The sequence below is a fragment of the Prunus avium genome, chromosome 1 (genome assembly GCF_965620075.1).
Source record: "Prunus avium chromosome 1, drPruAviu1.hap1.1, whole genome shotgun sequence".
Lineage (NCBI taxonomy): Eukaryota > Viridiplantae > Streptophyta > Magnoliopsida > Rosales > Rosaceae > Prunus > Prunus avium.
Genome location: NC_142284.1, coordinates 9311019 through 9336409, shown reverse-complemented (window position 1 = coordinate 9336409; position 25391 = coordinate 9311019). Strand labels below are relative to the sequence as shown.

The following is a 25391-nucleotide window of genomic DNA, read 5'->3' as shown; positions in this document are numbered from 1 at the left end:
AACCAATTTAATTTACAAATTAAAGCTTTGCGATGTGATAATGGCGGTGAATACACCAGCTCCTCTTTTCGAACCTTTTTGGCCAATCAAGGCATTGCTCAACAATTCTCTTGCCCGCATACACCTGAGCAAAATGGATTGGCTGAGCGAAAGCATCGCCACATACTTGAGCTGACTCGAACCCTACTTGCGCAATTTGCATTGCCTATCAAGTATTGGGTGGAAGTTGCTTAGACATCTGTCTACTTGATCAATCGATTACCCTCTTCTTTGCTACATCACCTTAGTCCCTTACAAACATTATTTAATTGTGTTCCTGACTATGCCTTTCTCAAAGCATATGGTTGCCTCTGTTTTCCTTGGATCAGGCCATACACCTCACACAAGCTAAGCTTTCGGAGTGCCAGATGTATCCTTATCGGCTATGCCATACAGCACAAAGGATACCGCTGCCTTGACTTATCCACTGGAAAAGTTTATATCTCCCGACACGTCACCTTTGATGAATCCCAATTCCCTTTCAAAATTTCCCCTTCTCCCTTGTCCTCCTCTCCTTGCCCCAACTCCACCACATCAGCTCATCTTTTGCCAGTTCCATTCTTTATTCCAAATACAACCCAAACCGCAATCCCAGCCCCTTCCTCCTCGCCTATACCCTTACAACCCTCACCCACTCCACCCTTAACCCCGCCTTCCCCTCAATCACCCCCCCCCCACCGCCGCCACCGCCACCTTCTAATACCCATCCTATGCAAACCCGATCCAAAAGTGGCATAACCAAACCCAAAGCTCTTACTACCCGACATCCCTTCCCTTATGCCCTCACTACCACTAAATCTTCCACCACTCCAACCACCTATCTTCAAGCAGCAAAAGATCCCCACTGGTCATCTGCAATGCACAAAGAAATTGAGGCTCTCCATCAAACTCGGACCTGGACCTTGGTTCCCCCAACCCCCAACTACAACTTGGTGGGCTGTAAATGGGTTTTTCGTCTCAAGCAAAAGGCCGATGGAACAATTGAGCGATATAAAGCCCGTTTAGTAGCCAAAGGGTTCCATCAACAAGAAGGAGTGGACTTTACTGACACTTTCAGCCCTGTTGCAAAGCCCACCACGATCTGCATCATTCTATCTCTCACTGTTCAACATGATTGGCCTATCTCCCAGCTTGATGTATCTAATGCCTTCTTGCATGGCCACTTACATGAGGATGTCTTCATGACCCAGCCTCCTGGCTTTCAAGATCCCACCAAGCTCAACTATGTCTGCAAATTAAACAAATCCTTATATGGGTTGAAACAGGCCCCACGGGCTTGGTATGAAGAACTCCAAAATGCTCTCCTTACTATGGGTTTCTCTCCCTCTATGGCTGACCCCACATTATTTGTCAAGTTTGATTCCCACATCACCTTTCTTTTGGTATATGTTGATGACATTGTCTTGACAGGCAGCTCTGCCTCCTATTGCTAGCAGCTCATCTCTCAACTCGGCTCCAAATTCTCCATGAAAGATCTTGGGCCCCTTCATTACTTCCTTGGTCTTGAAGTTCATCGCCACACCAATGGGTTGTTTCTCTCCCAATCCAAGTACACCTACGATCTCCTTGCCAAGCATAACATGCTTGATGCCAAACCTTTTCCGTCCCCAGCATCCACAACCAAACTTGACTCCACCACAGGCGATCTCCTTCCGGATCCCACTTCCTATCGGTCTCTTATCGGTGCTCTCCAATATCTTACTTGGACCAGACCATATATTTCATTCTCTGTTAACCAAGTATGTTAGTACCTTCACAATCCTCGTACTCCACACCTCACTGCTGCCAAACGAATTCTCCGGTACCTCAAACACACACCTGATTCTGGTATCCAATTCAGAAAAGGCAGCAACTCTCTAACTATCTTTTCTGATGCTGATTGGGCTGGTTGCCCGGTTGACCGCCGCTCCACATCTGGTTTTTGCATCTTTTTGGGATCTAATCTTGTCTCTTGGTCTGCTAAAAAGCAACCCACCGTTGCTCGTTCATCAACCGAGGCCGAGTATCGTGCTTTAGCCAATTCTGCTGCTGAAGCCATCTGGATTTGCTCTCTTCTCAAGGACCTTCATGTTCATCTCTCACAAGCACCCACCTTCTACTGTGACAGTATCAGTGCCATTGCCTCAGCTGCGAACCCAATCTTTCATGCCCGAATGAAGCATATAGAAATTGATTATCACTACATTCGAGAGCTTTTTACATCCAAGGCAATCTCTATTCACCATGTCTCCTCCTCTGCCCAGCTTGCTGACATCTTCACAAAAAATCTCCCGACACCTAGGTTCCTGCTGCTCAGTTCCAAGCTGATTATTCACCACCCTCATATCAGCTTGCGGGGGGCTGATAACAGTACCATTTCTCACACCAGAAAACACAGCACACCCATACACCAATCAATTACTCTACACACCCATAACAACCTGCCAGCACATTCTGATAGCAAGGACAATGGTTGATGATCACACCGTTCATTCCATCATATACATACCTAGCACCCTTTTTGTAATTTTATGAGAATTCCAGAACAATCTCTGATAAGTGTATATATATACTCACTGTGTAACAAACAAAGACTCAATAAGAAAAGAGCCTTACCTTTATCTTATCAGTCTGTTTAATTCTCTTCACTAAGCGTTCACAAGTTTAGCAATTTGAGAGAGAGAGAGAGAGAGAGACAGGAGCGTGAACTTCTTACAGAGAGAAAAGGTTCAGAGTAGGGGAAGAGGAAAATTAGGAGGATTTCTATCTTAGAAAGGGAGAAAACAATGGAAGTAGAAGATATGGTGTCTAGAGTAAATTTCTAGTTGCTTGACAAAGCTTGGTCACGCTCTAGATGATGATCTTGCTGGGTAGAGAAAGCCCCCTTTTATAGGCGCTTAGAACCCTAATTCTATCGATCTTCCATTCCCACTTTTCCTTTGCTTTTTTCCATTCACTCCTTTTTGGTGAAATCTCTTCAACCAGAGCGCATGGGTCACAGGCTCTTTGGAGTTCCAAGGTTTTCTATGCAGCTGGACCTCCCTATGGGGGTGAGGCGCCACCTGCTTTCTTCCTTGGTTTTCAAATTAGAGCTCGCAGAGGAAAAAAAGAATGGATAGAGTCGTTTGTCCAATGGGTATTCTTCCTACACGTGGATTTCCTTTGGTTCCTGCAATGGCTTCTCGTTGATTGTTATGGAGCTTTGACAAGGGTGGAATACGATGCTAGATTTTTTAACAAGGCGCTGGGCTGGGCTTTGTTTATAGTATCGGGTTATTGGTACTCTCTTTCCAGTGGCCTGCGTGTTTTCGTCAAGCTGCTGGAAGAAGCCTATTTGCTTTATTTTGGGCGTTTTAACTAACTTGAGATTGTCTAAGTGTGGCAGCAGACTATGAGATGTTCTCCTAAGGCATTGGATCACTTTTTTCCCTCTCTCATGCTAACCCATGTGTTTGGGCCCGAGGAATAGGCTTGAGTTTTAGTGCTCCCAAGTGGCCTAAAATTTTCATTCCTTGAACCCTCAATGAGCCCTGTCAGTGCTCGTACCCGTCCACACCACAACCTTCTCAGCAAGCCCCGGGTAATTACGTGGCTTGGGCCGACTTAAGCCTGTAGCACGGCATGGTATTAGAATAGCGGTCCTTTACATGGCGTTATGTGTTTATTCAGCATGCTTGTGCTTAAGTTCCATCATGCCACAATAAGCTATGATCAGGCCAAGTAGCATTGGATAGGTTAGTGAGTGTGAATTTATAGAGTCGGTGCGTTTTGGCCCCCTTTGCATGGCGGGCATGCACGTTTGCTTGGCGTGACACGTGGCTCATGGCTCGTGCAGGTGCATCCTACGAGTTCCTTTATGTCCCAATTGGGCCCCTTTTGTAATCAAATATTTGTGCTGGGCTAGGAATAAACTTGGGCCCAACCCTTGGATTTTTGGGTCTCAACACCTATTAAAGTTGTGCCCTGAGATCCTTGAGAGAATTGAAATATTTTGTTATTGTCATATGAATCCATCTTGTTGCTAATCAACCTATCTATCAAATGATATCTTTGTGACTTTTTCGTTTCATATTATTTGTAAAATTATGAATTTCATTGAGACAAATCTCTCTTATGGAGACAAATCAATGAAAATATTAAAATTAGAGAGTTAGGGATAAGAATTTTATCTATGAGACTTTCGTAACAAAGAATACAAAAAGCAACATGTATTTTGTTAGGACCGCTGCTAGGGCTAAGTTTCACATGTATATTTTTTATTTTGACATATTTTATTATAATTGAGGATACTTCATTATGTGGGACCAATTAGGATATTAGGATTTTTTTTTTTTCTTTATGTGGGACTTCAAACTTGCAAATTGCAATCTTCTTTACGTGAGAAACTGCCAAGAAGCTACAAGATGATAGCCTCAACCAATGGGCTATATAGGTTTAATATTTTCTTTCTCAAAAAGCTACCTGGGCTATAGCCCGATATAGCCCACTAGGTAGTTCCGCCCGTGCAATCATGAGAGAACTGTGGCCACTCATCTTACTTTGCCTCTCCAAATCTGTAAAGGGTGACACGAATCGCGCTCTCCAAGGAGCCTCCGCACTCTCACAGGATAGAGTCTAGTGAGAGTGGGAGTTGTACATAGAGTGCGAATATAGGTTCCCGATGTGTAAAATGATGGCATTGAGCAATTTAACAGTGTCATCCTCTCCCCCAAAAGGAAATGAAGAGAGAATATTTTTAACAGTTCAGACGTTGTTTCTCTGCCCTGCATTGACAAAAAAAAAATTATAAGTAGTTGTTAGGTGCATTGGAATGTTGCCTTCCATGTTCCAGACACCATTAATTAACAAAATCATGATTCGCCCATTTTTCGTCCAAAAAAAAAAAAATATCATGATTCGCCCATCGATACCATCATTTTCCATGGAAAGATGAAGATGCTACATTGTAGTCTTCTTCATTTGGCGAAAAAAATTATAAGTATAAAGTTCCTTCATATTCAATAGTGGCATTGATAGATTTTTGTGGTTACAACTTACAAATCTCCTCCAATCAATACATTTCACAGAATTAGATCACTTTACAACAAATTGCCACATTTAGAATTAACTTAAGTAGAAGATGGGGAAATGCCATTGCAGATTTCCTGCATGTTCACAAAACCAAACCCCCATTACTCTGAAGTACTTTGACTATAATTTGCAGGTAATACTTGCTCCATTTTTATCTAAGTTCTAACTTCTAAGGTTCAACCACTCTTCGCAAGATTAGATGATCTTGCTTCTCCAGTCGTTGGACTAAATTGACCGTTTCCACCATTCTGAGGACTTGGCTCACCTCTCAGCTCACTTAAACGAGGACTGTATATCTTATCTGAGAACAGTGGGCTCTGTATACTTTTGAATTCCTTGGATGGTGTTGTAGCTGAACTTGCCATTCTAGGACTGCAGATATGCCTGATCTCGCCCCGGCTTCTAGTAACTATCCCATCTAAAATCTCTCCATCATCTGCAAATGAAGCTTGCCTACTCATCTCCCGCTCCTGATGTGAAACACATCGAATGAACAAGATGTATAAGTTGAAGTGAGTCGCCAAGTGGCCCTTTTATGTGTACAAATTATTGTATGCTTCTATTCTTTTTCTAAAAAAGAGAAGTATGCATCCAGATTTATCACACACTGATTAACCAGTTCATGAATTGTTTTGCAAACATTGCCAAAAGGCGTCTATCCAATTTCGGTTTATGCACTTCCTAAGAGGTAACACTTAAGCATATTGCAGGTCCTGTGTATTAGGAAACAGTGTGTGAGAGAATGAAAACTTACAGTTGCAAGGTTGAATGGTAAAGCAGGTGCCTCTTCATACTCTGCAGCATCTAAATCTTGAAGGTGTGCCCCTTTGAAGAACTTGGGCAAAACGTATTGTCTAACAGGAACCAGAAACATGATCATTAATGGGAAAAGAACCCCAGCAATAGGAATCCATGTAATTCCAAAGCATACAAACAAGTAAGCAGTTTGGAAAATTGTGAATGCTGCAATTGTCTTGAACGGTACTGTTTCGACAAAAGTGGCGTGGTATTCCTCAAGTACTCTGAAGATGAGAATGAACGTAGTTCAATTAAATTTGTTGAAAAATTGGTAAAACAAAATAAAGAGTGCGTTAGGACAAAAAGGGTCAAGAGGTTACTTGTATCTTCTACTTGGGGCTGTGAAAAGCAGTAGAATCCTCTCCCAACATTGGTTACCTGGTAAGCTCTCAACAGCCATAAAGGCAAAATAACCCCAGAGTACCGATGTAGGGATCATTTTAAGAAAAGGCATGGCTGCAACACATCCTCCTACAAAAGTAGCTTGAAGCAAGTTGCTGAGCCGCTGTTCTTTCACCTCCACAGGCAATAAATCATCAATCTCTTTCTCAACATCAAACACTGTCTCATCAACTGGAGCATTTATGTTCCCCATGCTTGAAGCCATTTGAAAAGTTGAATCCTTCAATTCCTTTAATCCCTGCTCTCAGGGTTCAGGCAAGGTTGAACAACGGTTAGCATTGTTATCATAAGAATGAACAAAAGAATGAAAAGGTGAACGGCATATCAAGTCATCATACCCGAGCTGAAGGTTCCTGGTATGTTAGTGGGGTTTGCATCTGTTGATATGCTTGTTGCATGCTTCCATATACTTGTCCCAAGCTGGCATTGTTTTTCATACATCTCCTTGCTGTCGCTACAAGTCGATTGCGTAATAACTGCATCGTTGTAAAGATAATATAAATCACAAAAGAGTGGATGGTTGGCTGTGTGTCAATATGTGCATCTCCATGTTCCGAACACATTTTAGTGTTTAATTTGTGCCCTTTTGGGTCCTTAAGGGTCACTGAGTTGGTGTTAAAACTTACAAGTTACAACCTCTGGTTACTGAACAGAGAACAGTGAGGTGGAGCCACTCAACTAACGCAACTGATAGACAAGCTTTGAAAATGAAAGCATTGCAATTTACTAGACTTCATTGATTCTATTCCATATGCCTACCTGGTGCTTCAGTGTGGCCAAGCTTTTCGTATGCATTGGAGATTGTGGTATGACACCATTGGATGGGGGAATGCCTATGAGACCACATATTATGACCTGTCATGTTGCAAAAACCTCTCAATCTCAAAGCAAATGGAAACTGGGTGCTTTTTTTTTCTTTCCTTTTTGCAACCACTGAACTTTCTGGCAGGAGCATTACAGAAAAAGTGAATGACGCTGTGAGGGGAATTTGCATACCATGAACCCTAAGAGAAGTAGATCATAATGGAACGAAGGTGGTTTTCTCAAATTGAATTCTTTCTGCTGAGCAAGTTGGGAAGCTACACTGTGGTCAAAATAGTACAGCACTGCAATCATTGTTGCTGGAATGAAAGCTCCAATTATATAAATCACTGGAACACTTAGCATGTCCTGTAATTTTAGCATAAACCATTAATATCCTCATGTATCAAGCTGAAAAACAAAAAGGACATATCAATCGTGTAGAGGATGTGGCAATGCCTTGATGACAGTCCAATTCTCGTATGCTCCTGGTGACCATGGATTTGGACTGAAGAGGCGCCTTGGAATTCCTTTTGGAACATTTCCAGCAGGTATATAGGAAACAGCAGACCAGATCAACACCATCAATGGCACACCATAATCTGCGACAAAACCACGGAGCGACCCTGCGAGAAGGAAACATTTAATTGGATCAATCTCTTGTAGGGTATGCAAACTAATAAATAGGCAACTTTACATGTGTGCATGTAACTCTGAACAAAAATGGACTTACCAGACCCATACCGCCAAGACCTTGCTTTTCTGCTTTTTAAAGAAGTAAGTAGAAGGCCAAATGACAAAACCAAAGCAAACATCCCATTTGCAAATCTCCATGAAGGTTGAAATTGAACTGACTTTGGGTTTTCTCTTTCAGGTATGCGAAATTCATGAACTAGTCCCTATAAAATACAATTCAGAACTACATCTAGAAAAAAGTTGGTACTGCTAGAAAATGCAGAACAACAATTACTCCAAGTCTCCTGTCTCTTTTAACATAAATCGTAAACTACAAGTGAAATAAGGAAGCAATTTTTCATTAAGCCAGTAAAAATTCAGGGATAGAAAGAGTAGGATGTTCCTACTTTAATAGCTTCCTGCATGAAAAGCATTGCAATGAGAAGGCCAAATAACTCTCCTGCAAGACGAGTGAATCTGTTTATAATGGAGCAAGCCCCTAATATAGCCAGCAGGAACAGCAATATTGCAGTCCAGACGCACACCCTGCACATCAATGTAATAAAGGCAGATTCGAAGTCAAAAAAGAGTTGCCCATGATTTTTTTTTCCAGAAAAGGATAATTGCAAGATAGAGAGATTAATGTTAACATCAGAAATCACAATCTCAATCCATTTGTTAGCACCAAGAAAAGATGATACCATCCAGTCCATGCTAAAAAGAGCTTTGATCCCAAATCCGGTCTATTTTTGGCGAAATTGAACATAAATGTGTACATAATCACAGTTGGCTCTGCAACTCCGAGAATCAGCAAAGGCTGACCCCCAAGGATCGAGTGTATAATTCCACATAAAGCAGTAGATGCTAACGTCTGAACTGCTGTGAGAACCCCATCTGTCAACACCAGAAATGATGCCAAACCATAAATTTGGAACACTAATGCGTAATGCATAATGTATAAATATAGATTTATAGATTTTTCTTATCAATCATTCGATATAAGGAGCATTTTCAACTCACACCGAAAACCACAAGGCACTCAATGGAGTATCCGGTATAAAATATTACCTGTATCTCTTTCTAATTGTTCACCAAATGAAATAACTGGAATGGCTGATGCAAAGAATATATAAGTGGTGGGGGCCAAAATCCTGAGACAGTTAAACAAGTTAGCAAACCAGAATAATATTTCAACCAAAATTTCGCAATATTTACAGTTGAATACAATGCAGTATCCTGTAATATGATGATACCAAGAGAAGATATACCTGAAGCCTGCCTTCAAACCACCAGTCCAGTCTTGCTTGTAACACATCAATCTCCCTTGAAGATCATTCCTGATTCCCCGAAATGGTACAAATGTCTCTTCCATGGTTCCACTTTCTTGAATGCTTAAGCAATAATACCAAATCTCAAAGTTGTAGACAAAGAACCAGGCTTTACAACAAGTTAGATCATTACCAAGGTCACTAAGGTGAGCCTTGACAACTCCAAATCTACATTAAAGAAGAAAAGACATCAATGAAGCAACATCAGTAAATGAACTAAATCGAATGCATCTTGATAGATGCAAGATGACTCAGAATTGACATTTATATTTTTTCTGTTTACCGACAACCCATAATAAAAAAATATTAACCGCATTACACCATCAAAAGCTTATAAGCATGCCAAGCTTCAAACCCAGAAAAAGAATGCAGAGAAATATTCAGAATGAGAATGGCATTGGATCATTCAAGTACATAAAAGACAACCCTTTGGTTTGTTTTACCTTCAAACAAACAGGACGCACATAAGGGTTGTAAGCAAAACTCGAATATATAAGCTGCTTGAAAAGTGCAGAGAAGGTAATTGTAGATTTGATGCTGATAGTAATGTGGGTCAAGAATGAATGAATGGAACATCACTATCAGTGCCAAACAGCAAAGAAAGGGAACACCAATCCCTCCCACACCCCCAAAACAAGGAAAGAAAAAAGAAACAACAAATCTAATGCTTGTGGTGGAGACTCGTAGTAAAGTGGCCGCGGAAAAGCTGAGTATAAAGGAAAGAAACATAAATAAATACGTAGAAAGAAAGAAGATTCAAAGTAGATGCAGCATGAAATACTCACCAACCAGACATAAAAGTTCTGATAATGGGAAGTAAGAGAAAAGGTAGCTGCTTTGATTTTTCTGGTTTTTAAAGGAGGGTGCTTTTCAGTAAAATGTGTGTGAAAGTGGTTGAGTGTTTGTGAGAGAGAGAGAGAGAAAGCGCCAGCCAGTCCAAGGCAAGCTAGCCTGTAAAGCAGTAGCCAAGCAGTTTCTCTATGTTGTATAGTATATCATTGTTGTAAAAAATTAATAAATTAATAAATTAATAAATTAATAAATTAATAAATTAATAAATTGATTTGTTTATATTTTAATATTTTATCCTAGATTAGAAAAGTATATCTGTTTATGTGTATTGGAGAACAAAATGGGATGTAGACTGTAGTGGTGCATTAACTCGCCCTACTTGCCTAGACATATGTTCCTCATGTTTCTTAGGATGTCCGAATGAGAAAATTAAAATAAGAAGAGTATTAATAAGGACCGATTCCGAGCCTCTGTATTTACAAAATGTTAATAAGAATGGTAAAATATGTAAATAATAAGTTGCTACTTCCTTGTGCAAACATCTTTTTCTCCCCATTTTAGAGGGGGCAAATTTTCAAGTAACATTAATTTACTGTGAAATTATTGAGTTAAGACATTATCAACATTAAGAAGAGATATATTACTAGACATGAATATTTAAATAACACAATTTACTTATATTCTTTTTTATAACATCCATTTCGCTAAAGTCTTGATAGTCTCCCTTTATGTTGGGAACTTGAGATTCTTATTTTTAACTTAAAAGCTGAAAACATGTTTGGTAACATTTTTTATTTTTCATTTTCAAAATAAGGGTGATTGTTTAAAATAACTTTAGATTTTCCCCTCCGCACCTTGTGAGTCGGTGATGGAACGTTTAGACGTGTATTGTGGATGAAAACAAAGATCTATAGTATAAAACCTAGAATTAGTAGTTGAGTTTCAACGTCATCCCATCGCAATCATAAATTAATCATGTTTCTGATAAGGCGGTGAATTTCTTTTTCCTGTTGACTAGTTGACTTACTGTCCTGGATATTATGAAAACCCGAAACCTTTTGGCTCATGGTCCGGTCCATAGCCTTCCAAGCCGGCTTGGCCCAAATGAGAAAGACTATGATATTTTTTTTCTAATTAATTAATTTTTAATAAAAAGTTTTAGGAAGAAGGGACTTGAAGCTTCATACATTTTGTAACATTAGAACATGCTAAAAGATCAAATCGCATTTATACTATAGGTCTATGAAATATCGACTATGTCATACATCCATTTTATAGTATGTGAATTAATAATATCATTTGACGGTGTGATAATCACACTCAAAAATTTCTCTTTCAGACATTTGCCTTTTGATCTATTTCATTATTAAATCTAAGAATTTCCTGTTATAAATGGATTAATTCGCCATGCTTATGGGACCCTTAACGGGACGTAATCTACTCCAAATTTTTCCCTCCACTATTATCATTGCCCATCATTGACGATCAAGAGTTCAAAAAGAAGAAAGCTTTTTCCAGTCGGAATATCCTGTCCACAGGTCCCAGTATAAGAAAATTAACCATCAACATTGAGAAAAATTAACAAAAGTGGTTGGCTTTGATTATCTGACTTTTCTATGGGGAAAGCCAAGTTATGATTATGAATCATATTATTCGAATGTGGCTACCACTTGAATTCATTGAACACAAACCTAGTAGTTGAAAGCATTATTATTCCACGAATTTATTCGCAATAAGTATAATATTATGTACTGAAAACAATCTCAAAATTTGTGTGAAGGCTCAATTATTGCCTTCGTCGGTTCTTTATTTATAATACAATTTCCCATCTTTATTCGGACGTTTGTCTTTTCCTTTAACATTGCGACAAACTATGGCAAGGGACAGCTCAATGACTACGACCATAAGATTCAACCAGATGGCTAACTTTCAACACGTTGTCAATTGAAATTAATAAGCGAAAAAGAAAAAAAAATAGAGCATTGGACGGAAGTACAGTGGAGTGGAGGGGCCTTTGTGAGCTACATACTTTCCCAACTATTCTAGTTCTAGACCAACAATCAACTCCCCCGACTTGTTCCTTCAAGTACAGTGGAGGTGAAGGCAATTGTAAAGTCTTCTTCATGGGGGATTGCAATCTAGATGATTTTGTCTAGCACAAAACTCAAAACCAAATTCTTTAGGTCTAGGCCGTAGAAACTTCAAGGCAAAAGACAAATTAAACCTACACAAATATCAGCAACAGTAGTTCTACATTCTGTGTATTTTGAGCATTGACTGATTTGATAGTTGGCCAACAAGTAATTCTCCAACATAAGGAATTCTTGGCGTGGGATGATTTGTTCCTGCGCTTGTCTAGTCAAGTCGGGGATCCAACCATGACACTTGACAGCAAGACGGATATAGTAGTCAACTTATTCATCAACTTGCTCATGAAAATTTCCATGACCTAAAGATACATTTCATTACATACAAGAGTAGTCTAAGTCTTGAATAATCACATCAATTTGTAAACTTATGCACATCAACGGCCAGCATATGTTAAATGCTAACATCCAAGTATCGACATCATCATCATCATCAACTTCGCAACTTATGCAAAGCTATATCTTTCTGCATGTATGCTTTAAATTTATCTAAAAGACATTGGCATGACATTCTCAAGCTCAATTTTTCATAAAAGAACGAATCTAGTTATCCTCAACAAGTTAGATGTACCACAGAATGAAATATAAAGGGCAGCAAAAGCTGTCACCTCTTTCTTTCCGACATAGTTCTTACGCGTTGCAAAACACGAACAAACTCATAAAACAAGGAGAAGTCAAAACCTGGGAGACTTTCACTTTGTGGAGAAATCTTAGTGATTAAGTCACTGCATGGGTGCTGACAGATAATCAAATCAAAACCACCAAATTTCTTCATCAGACTTTCAAGTTTGGTGCTTGTCAGCTTATGAACATCTTCAATTTGCTCCAGCTGCCCAATTTGTCCAGTATTCTCCCACCACCTTCTTAGAATCTTCCTTTTTGTTGCATTCGTCTCCACCGATACAACACCTTTCAAACTAATGCCAAGCCTATGTAAAGCAACTTCTGCCCCACCGATTCCACTGAAAATTGAGAACACTGTTAATCCTCCTGGGTACATAGATTTCAACGCAGAGAGATGATAACCCAATGTGTCTGTCTGGAAGCAAAATTTGAGTGAAAGAAGTCTTTCTGTTAAACTACTCTCAGCAGCTTGAGTGTGATTCAGTGGGTAGCCTAGGATACGTTCTAAATATTCAGGCTCTGTGGGGCCCAGCTTGTATCGTCCAACCCACACAAGATTTAACGAACGACATTGATGAATGAAGTCTCTCTGCTGCTCAGATGAGAGCAATCCACGAGAATCAGAAAGTACCCTTCCAAGCCTATCACAAAGCTGAGATATGCCACTAGTTTCAGAACAGATGCATGTCAATTGCTTCCTTGTATCCCATGAAGGCCACCATTTCTTTGTATGTGGTATTGCATCCTCAATGGTCATTGGTGGCTCCGGAAGGATGTGAAACCTGTTCTCAGTTGGGAGATTGTGTACATAGCCTTCCCTTCTATTCAAGGCCGAGAAGAATTGAGTATTCACATATTCAGGCTCCAGTCCATACAAGAACTGAGAAATTTTTGCCCATGAATCATATGCTAAATTCACAATATTTCCATAAAAGAAATATGGAGGTTTGGCCATCATTCGATTCACACTCTTGCAAGGATTGCTTTTGAAGAGTTTTGGCATTTCAAGATTGCCAATTATAGGGTCAACTTTTTCTTCCATCCATGTTTGGTCAACGAAAGAGCTTGAATTATCAACATACTCTTGTCTTGGCCTTTTTCCTTTACGCTTTTCTTCGAAAGCAACATGTTTGAATGCCCTGAACTGAGGAAAAACGGTTGGAACAACATTTGAATCATCATCATTATACTCTTGCTTAGGCCTCTTCCCTAAAGAAGTGTTTAATGCGTTGCAATCCCTTGATTGAGAAACTGTATGCGGATGAAATTCCCCGCTTTCAACTTTAACTGAATCATATGATCCTGTAGCAAAAAACCTAGAACCCACTCCAGTGCGTGAATGGTTTGAATGGACTGAGTACTGCGCTAGATATATTGTTCCAAACATTAGTAAACCAATCTAAATGATGAATGAGAAGACTATGCATGTTTAGAGAGCAAACAAGTAATGAACATAGCCCTCAAAGATGCTAACATATATTTCAACAACTAACTTGTAATAATAAATGAACAGACCCATAAAACAAGCAAGATTAATAATAAATGATAACATCAATACTTCCACATGCACATCCAAAAATTGGTAAGGTCCTCTTAGGCCATTGATTTCATAAATAAAATATATAATTCTTTGCAAGATCGAAAACATTAGGTTAAGGTTGCCAACACAATTTGGTACAAAGACATGCGCGGCCAAATATTCATAAGCATATAACTTTCCATTAGAATGAACTCCTTGCAGTTGCAGCTGCTTTGATACTGAAGAACACTATTAAAAATTTGTTGGGCCTATGGGAATCTAAACAAATATACAAAGTACGTCAGCACTTGAAAAGTCAATAACTGATTATAAAAATGCATTCTGACCTTATTTTCTTTATAACAGTCATCAGAAATTTGATATGCAACGATTGAGTCTGCAAGATCTCCAATTGGAGCTCTTGAACCTGAAACAACAAATGATTGTTAAATAAGAGTCGGCAATAAGCAAATAAAAAAAGTATCACCCACATAACAAGAAGATGAAATTAAGCAAATAATGTTACAAGTGACTCAGCCACTTCCATTGAAAATCCAGTAGACTGCAAGTAACAATTGACAGTTCAAAGCAATTTGTTTTGTGTTGAATGAAGTACGGTTGTAATGCCAACAATAATGATTATATTAGCACAAAGGTTGTGATAGGTATTATTTGAACAGTTACAATGCCCCTCTAAAAAAATTCTTACATCCAAAATAAATTTCAACAGTTTACGTTCTTTACTTTTCAGGTATAGTGGAGTAAATGATATGAAAGACTCACCAAACTTTTCGATTGCCCAAGAAACTTGGTTCTCAGAGAAACCCATTTCAAGCAAACGAAGTGTCTTCTCCATGGTCCCATATAATTTTTCATCATTAGCATCCTGGGAATCAAAAGGTTAAAGTATTGTACAATATAATAGCAAATAATATAAGTATATAACAAACACTTGGTGAAAAATCTACAAAACAACATGGCAACCATGTGATTGGATGCTCCAAAGACATTTTTGCTCACTTGATGATTAATATAGTGAGAAAAAAAAAAATCCTGCCCTAGATCTGCATCTGCTGTCATTGTGACAAGTAATTAAACCTCCTTTCTTACCATGAAGAGTTGTGCATGATTGCTTAAGTTGGGGATAACGCGAGATCAAAGGTGAAAGGTAAATCTTCTTTCTTTTCAGTTCTCTCTTTTTTAAAATCGAACTCTGATTAAAAACACTTTTTAGATGTAAGACATAGGAAAAATTCCAGGAAACCCAATGGAGCACATGGCAACGAATGTAGTAAAATAACAGCATATTTTAAGAGACCAAAGACAAATTTAACACAATTGAAATTATGCATTTCCATTTATTAGTAGCATGGAAAAAAAAATAACCCACCCGGAACATTAAGTTATCTGACATGTTACTACCATGGTTTTCATCTGATCTAGTGTCCAACGGGATTAGAGAGCAAAGTTCAGCATTCCACAAACTTTATGCTTCAAGCTTATGCATTAGTTTTTTCTTTTTCCAAAAGAACAAACCATATATTCAACAAGTTTTGCTCAAATATAATGTAATTGTGTTACCAACATCCAAAAATGTCTTTTTTAGAAAAAAATGTCTTTTTTAGAAGAAAATCTTTTTATTAAAGAATGATAAATACAAAAATACAAGTGCACAAGGAGTCCACCGAAAAACAGGATACAACCGATTACCAACATCCAAAAATGTCATCACATAGACAACAATTTAATGCAAGGATTATTTTTATACCTCATCTTTTTCTTCATCACCATGAGTTGTACTATCACCTATATCATTTTCAAGTTTCACAGCTACCTGAGCAGCAATGATAAAATCCACCAAATCATTAATTGGAGCATCTTCACCTGTGCATCAAAATGAGATTAACCAACCTATACTGTCGAACGTACTATTGTAGGAATTTAATAGGATGATTAACAAAAGAGACAAAAGCCAAGGTGGAAAATCATGATCCGGGGGGTAGAAAGAGAGAGAGAGTTCTAGTAGAAAAGACATTATATTTGAGTTCTAGTAGAAAAGACATTATATTTGAGAGTTCTAGTAGAAAAGAAATTATATTCAAATTAATGCTATGTAAGCAAGTTCCAACAATATAACTTTGTAGAGCTCTTCCCCTGGTTCAAACATCACTGAAACTGTTAGCACTAATAGCCCCAAACTTAACAGTGATTGTAGATAATTCGAAATATGCTTCATTCCGTAGTGAGATCCTTAATCCAATTCTGCAATAGTGATTTCATATACACCTGGTTGAGGAGCCTATAAACAAACATGTTTGGACTTATCTATGTAACATAACTAATGATAAGTATGTCTGAATTGCACGTTAGTCATAAGCGCAGAACTGTCAACCAGTGAGTGAGCTTCTGTTGTATATCTCATGTTTCTTTTCAATATAAAAAGCCAATATAACTCAAAACAAATTGTGCACAATAAAATTTCCATAAATTTCAACCTACCGAGCTTATCAATTGCAAACTCAACTTCATTTGGAGAAAAATTCATCATCAGTAAGGATGCCCTTTTTCCCTCATCAAGTCCATCAGCTAAATCAGGCTCCTGCCAAAAATAAAAGATTGAGCCTAACCATATACAAACTGAGACAAACAAGATCACATGAAAAATAAAATATCATAATAAACAGCTGCCCTTTTATCATCATCACAAGAAGAGAGGAGATTGATCTGCTTTATGATAAAAGTTCCAAATATGATTTAGCTAATCTTCAAGCTTGCGTAGCATTGGAAGTCACCAACATGGTTACACAATGACTTGTGAAGAATAATCACAAAAGAGCTGACTAGCCCCAGGACCTCTGGGATACATAAAGGAAACATCAGAAAACAAGATTACAGAAGTTTTCGCAGTTTACCTCTTTTGGTTGAATAATATTAGAAACCTCCGGAGGACTGCTTTCATCCTTGTCGTCAAATAAGCTATCCAGAGAATCTGATGACCCAGAATCTGATTTTTGAGAACCCTATTCAATCCAAAACAGGTTGACTATAAGAATTCAAAATTCCTTGGGAAATCCCCGACAAACACTTAATTTCAAAACTGATTAACCACAGAAAATCGGACTTTGCCTCTGGCATGCAAACTATCAAGCGGCAGAGAGATGGTTGCATCCATGCTAGGATGGATGCTAATTTCAGTATTTCCAATTGAACTAACAAATGATTCTGGAGAATCTAAGCATAAGACATTTTAAGAAACATTAACAAACAATACATTACTTACTGAATGCGACAAAAGTGTCTCCAATAACAATTCTACATCGCCTTCACCTAAATTTGAAGATAGAAACACAATCATCAAAATTCCCGGGGTAAAAAAAATACCAGATCATGTGATTAAGGATATAAATGCAGATAATGATAATAACACATCTGAGTGCATCAAATGGGGGCCTGTTGAACCACCGTGGGTGTATGATTGTGCACATGTGCATGTGAACAGCCCAGGTTCAGCGTGGTTTGCTTTCTTATCATCTTCTAAACTTACAAAGCCCTTGTTAATCCCACAACCCTCACCCACTTTCAGGACGATTAAAATAGAAGAGAGTTCTTTAATTGGCATGACCTACCCTTTTGTTCAATCACTTTGTCTACAAGTGATGGTAAAAATCCCATTCCAATCAAATCTGATCTCGTATTACTCCGGGATGAACTCGCAGCATTGTTCTGGAATTGTAAAGGAAGAAAGAAGAAAAAAAAATTAAGAAAGTTGCCAGAATGGATTATTAACTATGTACATTGCGATTATTATCTTTTATTCCGAGCAGCGTTTCTCAACCATTTCAAAATTCTCTACAATCAACTTGGTACAATTAGATATATCATATATGGTGAAATTACATCATATGAAAACTCGCAGAAACATTCATGAAATGATGGGCATACCCCGAAATGCCCTGAGAATGCAGCATCAGAAGGCAACTCGAAATCCAAGATCTCTTCTTTAGGCACAATTGCTTTTTCACATTCCTGTTCCGAGGAACTTTTTCTGTTTGAGTAATTTGTCATATTGACCTATAGAATAAAATAGAGAGCGCATAAATACATAGATGACATTCAACCATCTCCAAAGATAACGTAGAAGCTTTATACATAAGGATACCTTTTTGAAATGAATCAGTTGAAGCAAAGATGGAAAATATAATATTACAATCGACCACAAACTGCATAAGCTAGGCCGCCAGTCACCGTCTACAAGGAAAAACTATCAAATTTAGCCTTTCAATGAAATGTGAACCAGCAAATAACTTCTCGGTTCATAACAACAGCATTCAACAATATCTGGGTGATTAAATAGTTCTTCATCAAGGTCCGCATTATACCATTAAGCTACAAAAACTCAAGTATCTAACTAGTCACCCATGCTTTGCACTTCATCATCACACCAACTTTGTAACTGTAATGAACCTTCGGTGAAAGGTAACCGAAAGAATTAAGCCATGCATTATATTTCTTACCTTAAGTGCTGCATTTGCATATACTAATGCTCAATTTGCAAAAGTCAACGAAACTGCGTATGAATTAAACTGAAATTGACATACCAAATCACCAAATTAGTCATGCAAATCCATATAGTTAATGTCCCTATTAATGTATAAGAAAGAGTAGTGAGAGAAGATAAATTTCTTTACTCTCCTTCGTTTTCTCAGCAACCAAACAGACAGAAGAAGAAAATAAAACAGAACGAGTAACGAACAGCGAAGACAAAGCTAAGCAGACGTTGCAATTTTCAACTGTAGGAATTGCTCAATGACAGAAGGTAGTGCGAGTGCACACGCCGACGTACCTGATCAGAGATTTCAACGGCGGAGGAGCGAAGTCCACGCGGCCCCAGCAGCGGCGCGTCGACTGCACTCACTCCCTCGGTGAAGGGTCGTTGGGACGCAAATTAAGCGCTGAGAATCACGTACATACAGTACAACAACTGAGGCCCCTGACTGTTTGACCACAGTCAATAGGTTACGGCGTCACTGACTGGCGTTAAACTCTATATAGAGTAACATGAAGCTGGAAAAATGGGTTCGGATTAGGTTAGGTCAAAGATCCGGTTTTGGTTAGTCAGGTGTTGCGGAAAGGAGAAGGAAGCATGACGGACACGTGTCGTGATCCGGATGCCACCACATTACTCCTCCCAGTCACCAGATTTTTCTAGAGAACTGTTATTAGCACTCGTTTAGTGATTAGTGCACCCCACATTGTGAAGGCACTAAAATTCATATTGTGCAAGTTTGGAAGTGTTTCAAAGTAATAAATGGAGTGCCCATAACAATAGTCTATTTCCTTTAACAGGACATTAGAGTTGCAATAATTGAATTAATGGACATTAGAGTTGCCAATACTTACAAAATCAAATGTGATAGCGTGACATTGGTTAGAGAAGAAAAAAGAATTGGAATAACAAGTTGGGAAGTCTAGCATTGTATACTGCTGTAAACTGCCTTGATATAGTTCGAATTCGCCTCGTATTCAGCTCGCTTTTAGATCGTTCAAGCTCGATTCGCAAAATATTAAGCTCTTTACAAAAATGAGCAATCAGCCGAGGAAAAGAAAGACACAAATGCAACAAATTTTCCCAATTCAAACACAATAAACATGTGTTAGATTGTGAATCAATCTTTGTCACTTTTTTATTATGATGGATAGGAACACAGCATCAGCATATCCTCGATACAATTTCAACTCCACATTCTATCAGGAAAAGAACCAAATACCCCAGTAAACAAGGGAGAAAAGGTACCACAGCACTCTGAAGACTTACAGATATGTTAGCTGCTAATAACAGAAATTTCTTTGTATCTTTCATTCTTGAATATCAAACTGTATTTCCACTTGACTTGAGCAACAAACCCCCCAAAAAAATATCCAGGATATAACTAAGGTATGGACCTGAAACAACTGGAGCAAAAGAACTAAATACAGGGGGTGAAAAACAAAAGAGAAAATATCAGATCAGAGTGAGTATTCCATTTTTATCATTGCCTATAACCATGACTGAGTATCATAAACCCAGTATTCGATGGCCCCGCTAAAGACACAAAATAGCACCAACAAAAGAAAACTGGGATTTACTTCTGAATCATTTCTGTTGATCCCCCTTTTTGATAAGAGAACCATCCTCTAGTTGTAATGCTCTAGGATCAAGAGGGATAGTTCCAACTGTTAAATTACCCAAGGATTCAGCAAATCCATTAACTCTAACAGGCATTGAGCCTACAGTAACAACATCAAAGCTTTTGGCGTTAGTAGCAGCAGCAGCTGAAGATTTTGAGTCCACCTGCTTTCGATTAATAGTGAGTGAACCAATTTTTAAGGTAGATACAGCATCATCTTTTGCTTCAGGTGCCTTCTTCTCAGCATTTCCATTCGTAATACTTGTGTTTATAACACCAAAGTTAGAGGAAACCTGCGCAGAAGCAGGGACAAGAGTCTTTTTCGAGTGGTTTGCATCGTCACCCGCAGAGTTTAGCTTGCGGGGGGGACCCAAACCCGTTACTAGAAATGGACTTTCAAAACTTCTAACAAGTAACCTGCTTCTCTCTTCCTGCATGAATTTCTGACGCTCTTCATAGTACATAAAGTCATCAAGTAAAGATGTCTTCAATGTGTGATTCTTGAATATTTTCAACATCTCCAAGCCTTTCTTATACATGATCTGCACAGTAAAAATAAATAATTAACAACCAACCTAAGAAGTCCCCTATTTATATGGTGCAGAGGAACCCACATATTCACAACACTAGCTGGACACTTATTGCAATTATAAGCTACGTGCCTGCACACAACCATTTAACCATTCTGCCTTGTCTGGCAGTCTGGGTTCCTGTTCTCCAAGTCACGTTTCTCCGTAACCATGGTGCATGGCATGACTTCTAACTCTATGCTAGTTGGCAACTCAAGGCAATACAGGAAAATAAATCTAAATATACCTCTTGTGTATCCCTGCTATTAGTCACCGGCTTGTTTTCATTGTTCTCTAATACGATGTGCCTGAAACTGGTGTTTGGCACATCTTTAATGATGTGCCACTTAACAGGGAAGCTCCCACTCCATTTATCTTGCTGCCAAAAGTCCATATCCTTGTTGAAGTCAACCGGGCCACCCATCTCTGCGACACCACAGAATTGACCACTTGCATTAACCTGTGCATAGACAATTCAATATTAGCATAATCCAATGAATCACCAAGCCCCTGCTACAGATGGTTTATAGATGAGGTAACTGAAAAGGCTGTAAAATCATAATGTTGTCGAAAAAATAATAGCCAACAGGTATAGAACTCACAGAAAAGAAAAGGAAGATAGGACAGCCTCTACGTTTTCCAGCAGCTATTCTTAGGGCATCTTCATAAGCACTATTGAGTTTCTTGTTGCCATGGGGTGTAGATGACCAAACATTGTATTTGATGCTCTTGTGAACATCATCCTCACTGTATGATTTTATTACAAAAAATTTTGCATCCACATAGTCAACAGGCAGTTCATCCTTGTTATACTGATCAGTACGAATAATGATATTCCCTTGAGCATTACAATCTCCTGCCTTAGTCGTGTAGGCTTCAACAGCTATTTGATTTTTTAACCTATTGATTCTAGGACCACAATTCTGCTCACCCAAAGCCTCTAGGCCACCATGTACATCATTCAAGGCCCTGCCAACATTAAACTTTGGCCGAAGCTTACCCACAGCACCCCGTCCTTGAGCAATAGATCCGAAGTTTGACAAGCCATTACCAACGGGGATTTCGACCTTCAATTGATTATGATTAGGCAATACTTTCCCATGTGGAAGGTTATCCACGGCCGAAATTGAGCCAGATGCACTTCTAACCTGTGAATGCACAAGTCAACATCAGAACTATGAACACAACACAGTCTGTTTAAAAGGTCCTCCAAAAAACCAACTATCATGGCCTTAAGATCAGAGATGATCCTATTAGAAACTCTTTAAGTACAAGAGGCTTCATACATTAAAACACATAAACCTTGACAGAAAGAGTAATACCTGATGAACATGTGATGAGGCTGGGGTTGAGAAACGACCAGACACAACACTGCCATGTGTAATAGCATGCTTGCTCGGTCCATTACCTCTTGAACCTTCTGATACCTTTGTCAAGGGACTCATCTGATTTGCAGATGACTTAGGGGTGTTAGGGAAGCCTCCAGAAGCTGAATTTAAATTATATTTGACCCCTCTTCCATCAGGTCTATTAATTGATGCTCCATTATCAAACAATGAGTCAGGTGAACTATTGGGAACAACATCAGGTTGAACAACATGAGGGATATAAGCAGGTGAAGAGAGAGAGTTTTGATAAGGGGGGATGGTGCAATACTGTTGGCCATCAACGCCTATCATAGCACCAGGTATGTAAGGATTGTATGGGTTGTATGGAGACTGTGCATATCCATAGCTAGGTGTATAATATACAAAAGGCAAACTTTCATTTTGTGCACCCTGAAAAATAGAGATGAATTTTGAGAATGAACACAAATAATGCCACTTAAGAAACCAAAAAAAAAAGTGTGAGACAGAGAGAGATCACTTACCGTGTATTGGATATCCGGACCATCTACGCCAAAAATCCTTCGGTGGTCCTCCCATTCACCGGGTGATTCAAATCCTGACCATATTTATTCAACATAATGTACAAATGAGACACATGAGACAAATGAGCCATCATATTAATCTATCACAACAGAAAGGCACTATATTTACCTGTACAGTAATACCCATAGTTGGTGGCAGCCGGATAATACAAGCCCTGATCAACAACATACTCAGGGGCTCCTTCATTGTACATAGCTTCAACTTGTTCGAAGGGAGTTGTAAAATGCAGGTTTTGTTCCATGCCTTGAATCTAAAAGTGAAGACACAAACGCTCAATAACCCAGAAAGAGCTTACAAATTTCACTTATCATTCAAGAAAAGATTACTGATAAAGCAAAATCTTCAAGAGATTACCAAGAACATACCATATAAACCTCATCATTCGCGTGTTCGGGAACATTATACATTTCCATTCCAGTACCGCCACCCCTATACAATACAATGATACAGAATGTCAACATTCAAAAGGGTCAAGTTGAAAGAAATGGACTAGGAGAAAATGCCACAGTGCTGTATTCACAGTGTGATAAACAAAATGAGATCTAACATAAAGGCAGCAAAGTAAAATCCAGAAACATTCTCAAACTAGTAAACTTTATCTACTACACAACAATAAAGGCTTCAGTTTTCGGTACAGAAAATTTGGTGCTATTATTAAGAGTGCCGGGAACGACCCAAACACTCTTTAGATCAATTAAAGAAGACCCAAAAAATAGAATGGAATAAATGGCTTCTTCATAACAATCAATGAGATAACAAAAGCAGCAAAATACACACTTCTTAACCAAATTCATATTATTTCTTCTTTTGTCCTTGTAGAGTAACTGAAGTTTGAATTTGAGCTGCTAAAAAATTAGATTGAAATTGACATGTCCCAAGCAATACCATAGATCTGATTGAAACCCAGCGAGTCAAATACCAAAAACAAACACAAAACCTAACCATGAATCAAAATTTGACCTCCAAATCCGAAAATTTAAATAGAATTAACAATATTAAGGAACAAAAATTCCTATTTCAACTCAAAGGCTAGCTTCTAATACTCAGAAATTCGCACAAAGAAGCTAGAAACACACCAAAAGAGATAAGAGAGGACCGAAACTACAAGGAGGCTTTACTTGAGCTTGAAAAAGCTTGCAGTGCCAGAATTCTATACAGGGCATAAACGAAAAGAGAAGAGAAAAGCTTGTTGAGTGAGGGTTATTACCAAGAAATAAGCTGAATCAATCCATGGTTGACCTAGAAAGTTCTAAGAGGGAGGAATCGGAGAATTTGCAGAGAGTAGGAGGGGTTTTCTGCAACATTATTTTTTTGTTTTATATAAATATTTATAGGCGAAGCAGACGCGCTTGAGAAACCCTAACCATAAGGGAGAAGAAAAGACAGAGAGAGAGAGAGAGAGAGGCTTGGAAAAGAAGGCGGTTTTGGTGTGTGAATGTGTGTGTTTATAGAAAAAGCCAAGAGACGCGCAAGGAGATTCCCATGATACGATGCGTTTTGCGTGGAAATTTTGCAATTCCGTGTGTTTTGTTAATTGCCGAGATTACCCCTGAGCGGCATGGGAAAACTCGAAACCGCCACGGGAAAAATGCGTAGCGGGAAAGTGGAAAATTTGTCTGTTCCGTTGAAAAATCGAAACGACGTCGCTTAAGGAGAGATGTGGTATCGTTACCGTGAGTGGTGTTACGGTCCAATCAGATTTACTTAAGCTCATGCCCGTCACGCAATTAATGTGCCGACACAGCCTTGGGAAGCTGAGTGGCGACCGCAATTTAATTTAATTTATATATTTTTTTATAGGTTTAACAAATATTTATCTTTTTATAAGAGCAGGGGATCTATTTGTTTTTTATTTATATTTATATTTATTTTTTCGCTAAAACGACTTCTTTAAGTTACTTCCAAACTCTCATTTGGGAGTGTTTTTGGAGCAGTAAAAAACGTTTCTAAATGGGTGAAAGCGCTTCTATCTTTTAAAAATGGTGTTTGGCAAAAATTACAAAAGCGCTTTGGGTGAGATCCGAAAGCACTTAGAGTGGTTTTGGAACAAACACTTGAGATGTGCTTCTTCTCAAAAGCGCTGCAAGACAATAACACGGAAAGCACTTGGCTCCCTTTAATTAAACTTTTAAAATACCTAAAATACCCATATTTATTTATTTTTTTGCCAAAATACCTTTTTTTTTTCTCTCTTTTTCTCTCTCTTATTAAAACCAAAACACTACCTGCGAAAAAGCCCAATAGACGCCAAAACACCCATGGAAACCCTTAAGCTTCTATTCCATCTCTCTCATGGCTTCTCTCAATATGTAGTGTAAAAGCACTTTTAAATGTGACATCCAAACAACAAATTGCTTTTTTGTAAAAACGCTACTGACATAAGCACTTTAGGAAGAAGCACTCCTAAACGAGCCTTAATTTTCCCTCCTTGTCTAAATTGAAAAGAATTCATCCCATCCCCAATTTTCTATTTCCCTATCATTCCATTCCATGATTTAATTCAAGTTAACGAAATAAATTCAATCTCACACATCAATTTGATGGGAAAAA

At 38.6% G+C, this 25391-nt stretch overlaps 3 protein-coding genes across 7 annotated transcripts; all 3 read right to left on the bottom strand.

Moving 5' to 3' along the window:
- Nucleotides 1-4976: 4976 nt before the first annotated feature.
- Nucleotides 4977-10036, bottom strand: LOC110752234 (putative boron transporter 2). 2 transcript variants are annotated; one of them, XM_021952848.2, is made up of 14 exons: nt 9878-10029; nt 9536-9798; nt 9033-9260; nt 8833-8915; nt 8466-8658; nt 8172-8310; nt 7823-7988; nt 7549-7715; nt 7285-7458; nt 7048-7143; nt 6627-6764; nt 6207-6526; nt 5843-6110; nt 4977-5558 (listed from the first exon to the last, which is right to left on the bottom strand). In XM_021952848.2, the coding sequence occupies exons 3-14, from the start codon at nt 9134-9136 to the stop codon at nt 5265-5267; spliced, it is 2142 nt and encodes a 713-aa protein (XP_021808540.1). In that variant the 5' UTR covers nt 9137-9260; nt 9536-9798; nt 9878-10029; the 3' UTR covers nt 4977-5264. The 2 variants fall into 2 exon arrangements, with proteins under 2 accessions (XP_021808540.1, XP_021808548.1); XM_021952856.2 differs by lacking the exon at nt 9536-9798 and having other exon boundaries at nt 9878-10036.
- Nucleotides 10037-12536: 2500 nt separating this feature from the next.
- On the bottom strand, nt 12537-19326 carry DRM3 (S-adenosyl-L-methionine-dependent methyltransferases superfamily protein). Of its 2 annotated transcripts, XM_021952870.2 has the most exons (12): nt 19018-19326; nt 18689-18757; nt 18334-18422; nt 18117-18245; nt 17801-17897; nt 17455-17501; nt 17087-17194; nt 16674-16773; nt 15943-16058; nt 14958-15060; nt 14522-14601; nt 12537-14015 (listed from the first exon to the last, which is right to left on the bottom strand). In XM_021952870.2, exons 4-12 carry the CDS (start codon nt 18237-18239, stop codon nt 12636-12638), a joined length of 2154 nt encoding a protein of 717 aa, XP_021808562.1. In that variant the 5' UTR covers nt 18240-18245; nt 18334-18422; nt 18689-18757; nt 19018-19326; the 3' UTR covers nt 12537-12635. The 2 variants fall into 2 exon arrangements, with proteins under 2 accessions (XP_021808562.1, XP_021808569.1); XM_021952877.2 differs by lacking the exon at nt 18689-18757.
- A 472-nt stretch (nt 19327-19798) lies between these two features.
- Nucleotides 19799-24253, bottom strand: LOC110752050 (YTH domain-containing protein ECT4-like). Of its 3 annotated transcripts, none has more exons than XM_021952639.2 (8): nt 24049-24253; nt 23207-23270; nt 22950-23091; nt 22781-22854; nt 22233-22688; nt 21513-22058; nt 21158-21370; nt 19799-20883 (listed from the first exon to the last, which is right to left on the bottom strand). In XM_021952639.2, exons 2-8 carry the CDS (start codon nt 23252-23254, stop codon nt 20308-20310), a joined length of 2055 nt encoding a protein of 684 aa, XP_021808331.2. In that variant the 5' UTR covers nt 23255-23270; nt 24049-24253; the 3' UTR covers nt 19799-20307. The 3 variants fall into 3 exon arrangements, with proteins under 3 accessions (XP_021808331.2, XP_021808338.2, XP_088110752.1); XM_021952646.2 differs by having other exon boundaries at nt 23918-24057; XM_088254626.1 differs by lacking the exon at nt 24049-24253 and adding an exon at nt 23960-24017.
- Between the last annotated feature and the right edge of the window lie 1138 nt (nt 24254-25391).

Coding starts and splice junctions, on each gene's coding strand:
- LOC110752234 (XM_021952856.2), bottom strand. CDS start 9,136: ATGGAAGAGACATTTGTACCATTTCGGGGAATCAGGAATGATCTTCAA. Junction 8,659..8,832: donor ACAATTAGAAAGAGATACAG/GTAATATTTTAT, acceptor TGGTGTTGACAG/ATGGGGTTCTCACAGCAGTT. Junction 7,989..8,171: donor TCATGCAGGAAGCTATTAAA/GTAGGAACATCC, acceptor TGTATTTTATAG/GGACTAGTTCATGAATTTCG.
- DRM3 (XM_021952870.2), bottom strand. CDS start 18,239: ATGACAAATTACTCAAACAGAAAAAGTTCCTCGGAACAGGAATGTGAA. Junction 17,502..17,800: donor CAAAGTGATTGAACAAAAGG/GTAGGTCATGCC, acceptor CTTCAAATTTAG/GTGAAGGCGATGTAGAATTG. Junction 16,059..16,673: donor GTTTGCAATTGATAAGCTCG/GTAGGTTGAAAT, acceptor TTTGATGCACAG/GTGAAGATGCTCCAATTAAT.
- LOC110752050 (XM_021952639.2), bottom strand. CDS start 23,254: ATGGAAATGTATAATGTTCCCGAACACGCGAATGATGAGGTTTATATG. Junction 22,855..22,949: donor CTATGGGTATTACTGTACAG/GTAAATATAGTG, acceptor AAATATGGTCAG/GATTTGAATCACCCGGTGAA. Junction 20,884..21,157: donor ATAGCAGGGATACACAAGAG/GTATATTTAGAT, acceptor TTTACTGTGCAG/ATCATGTATAAGAAAGGCTT.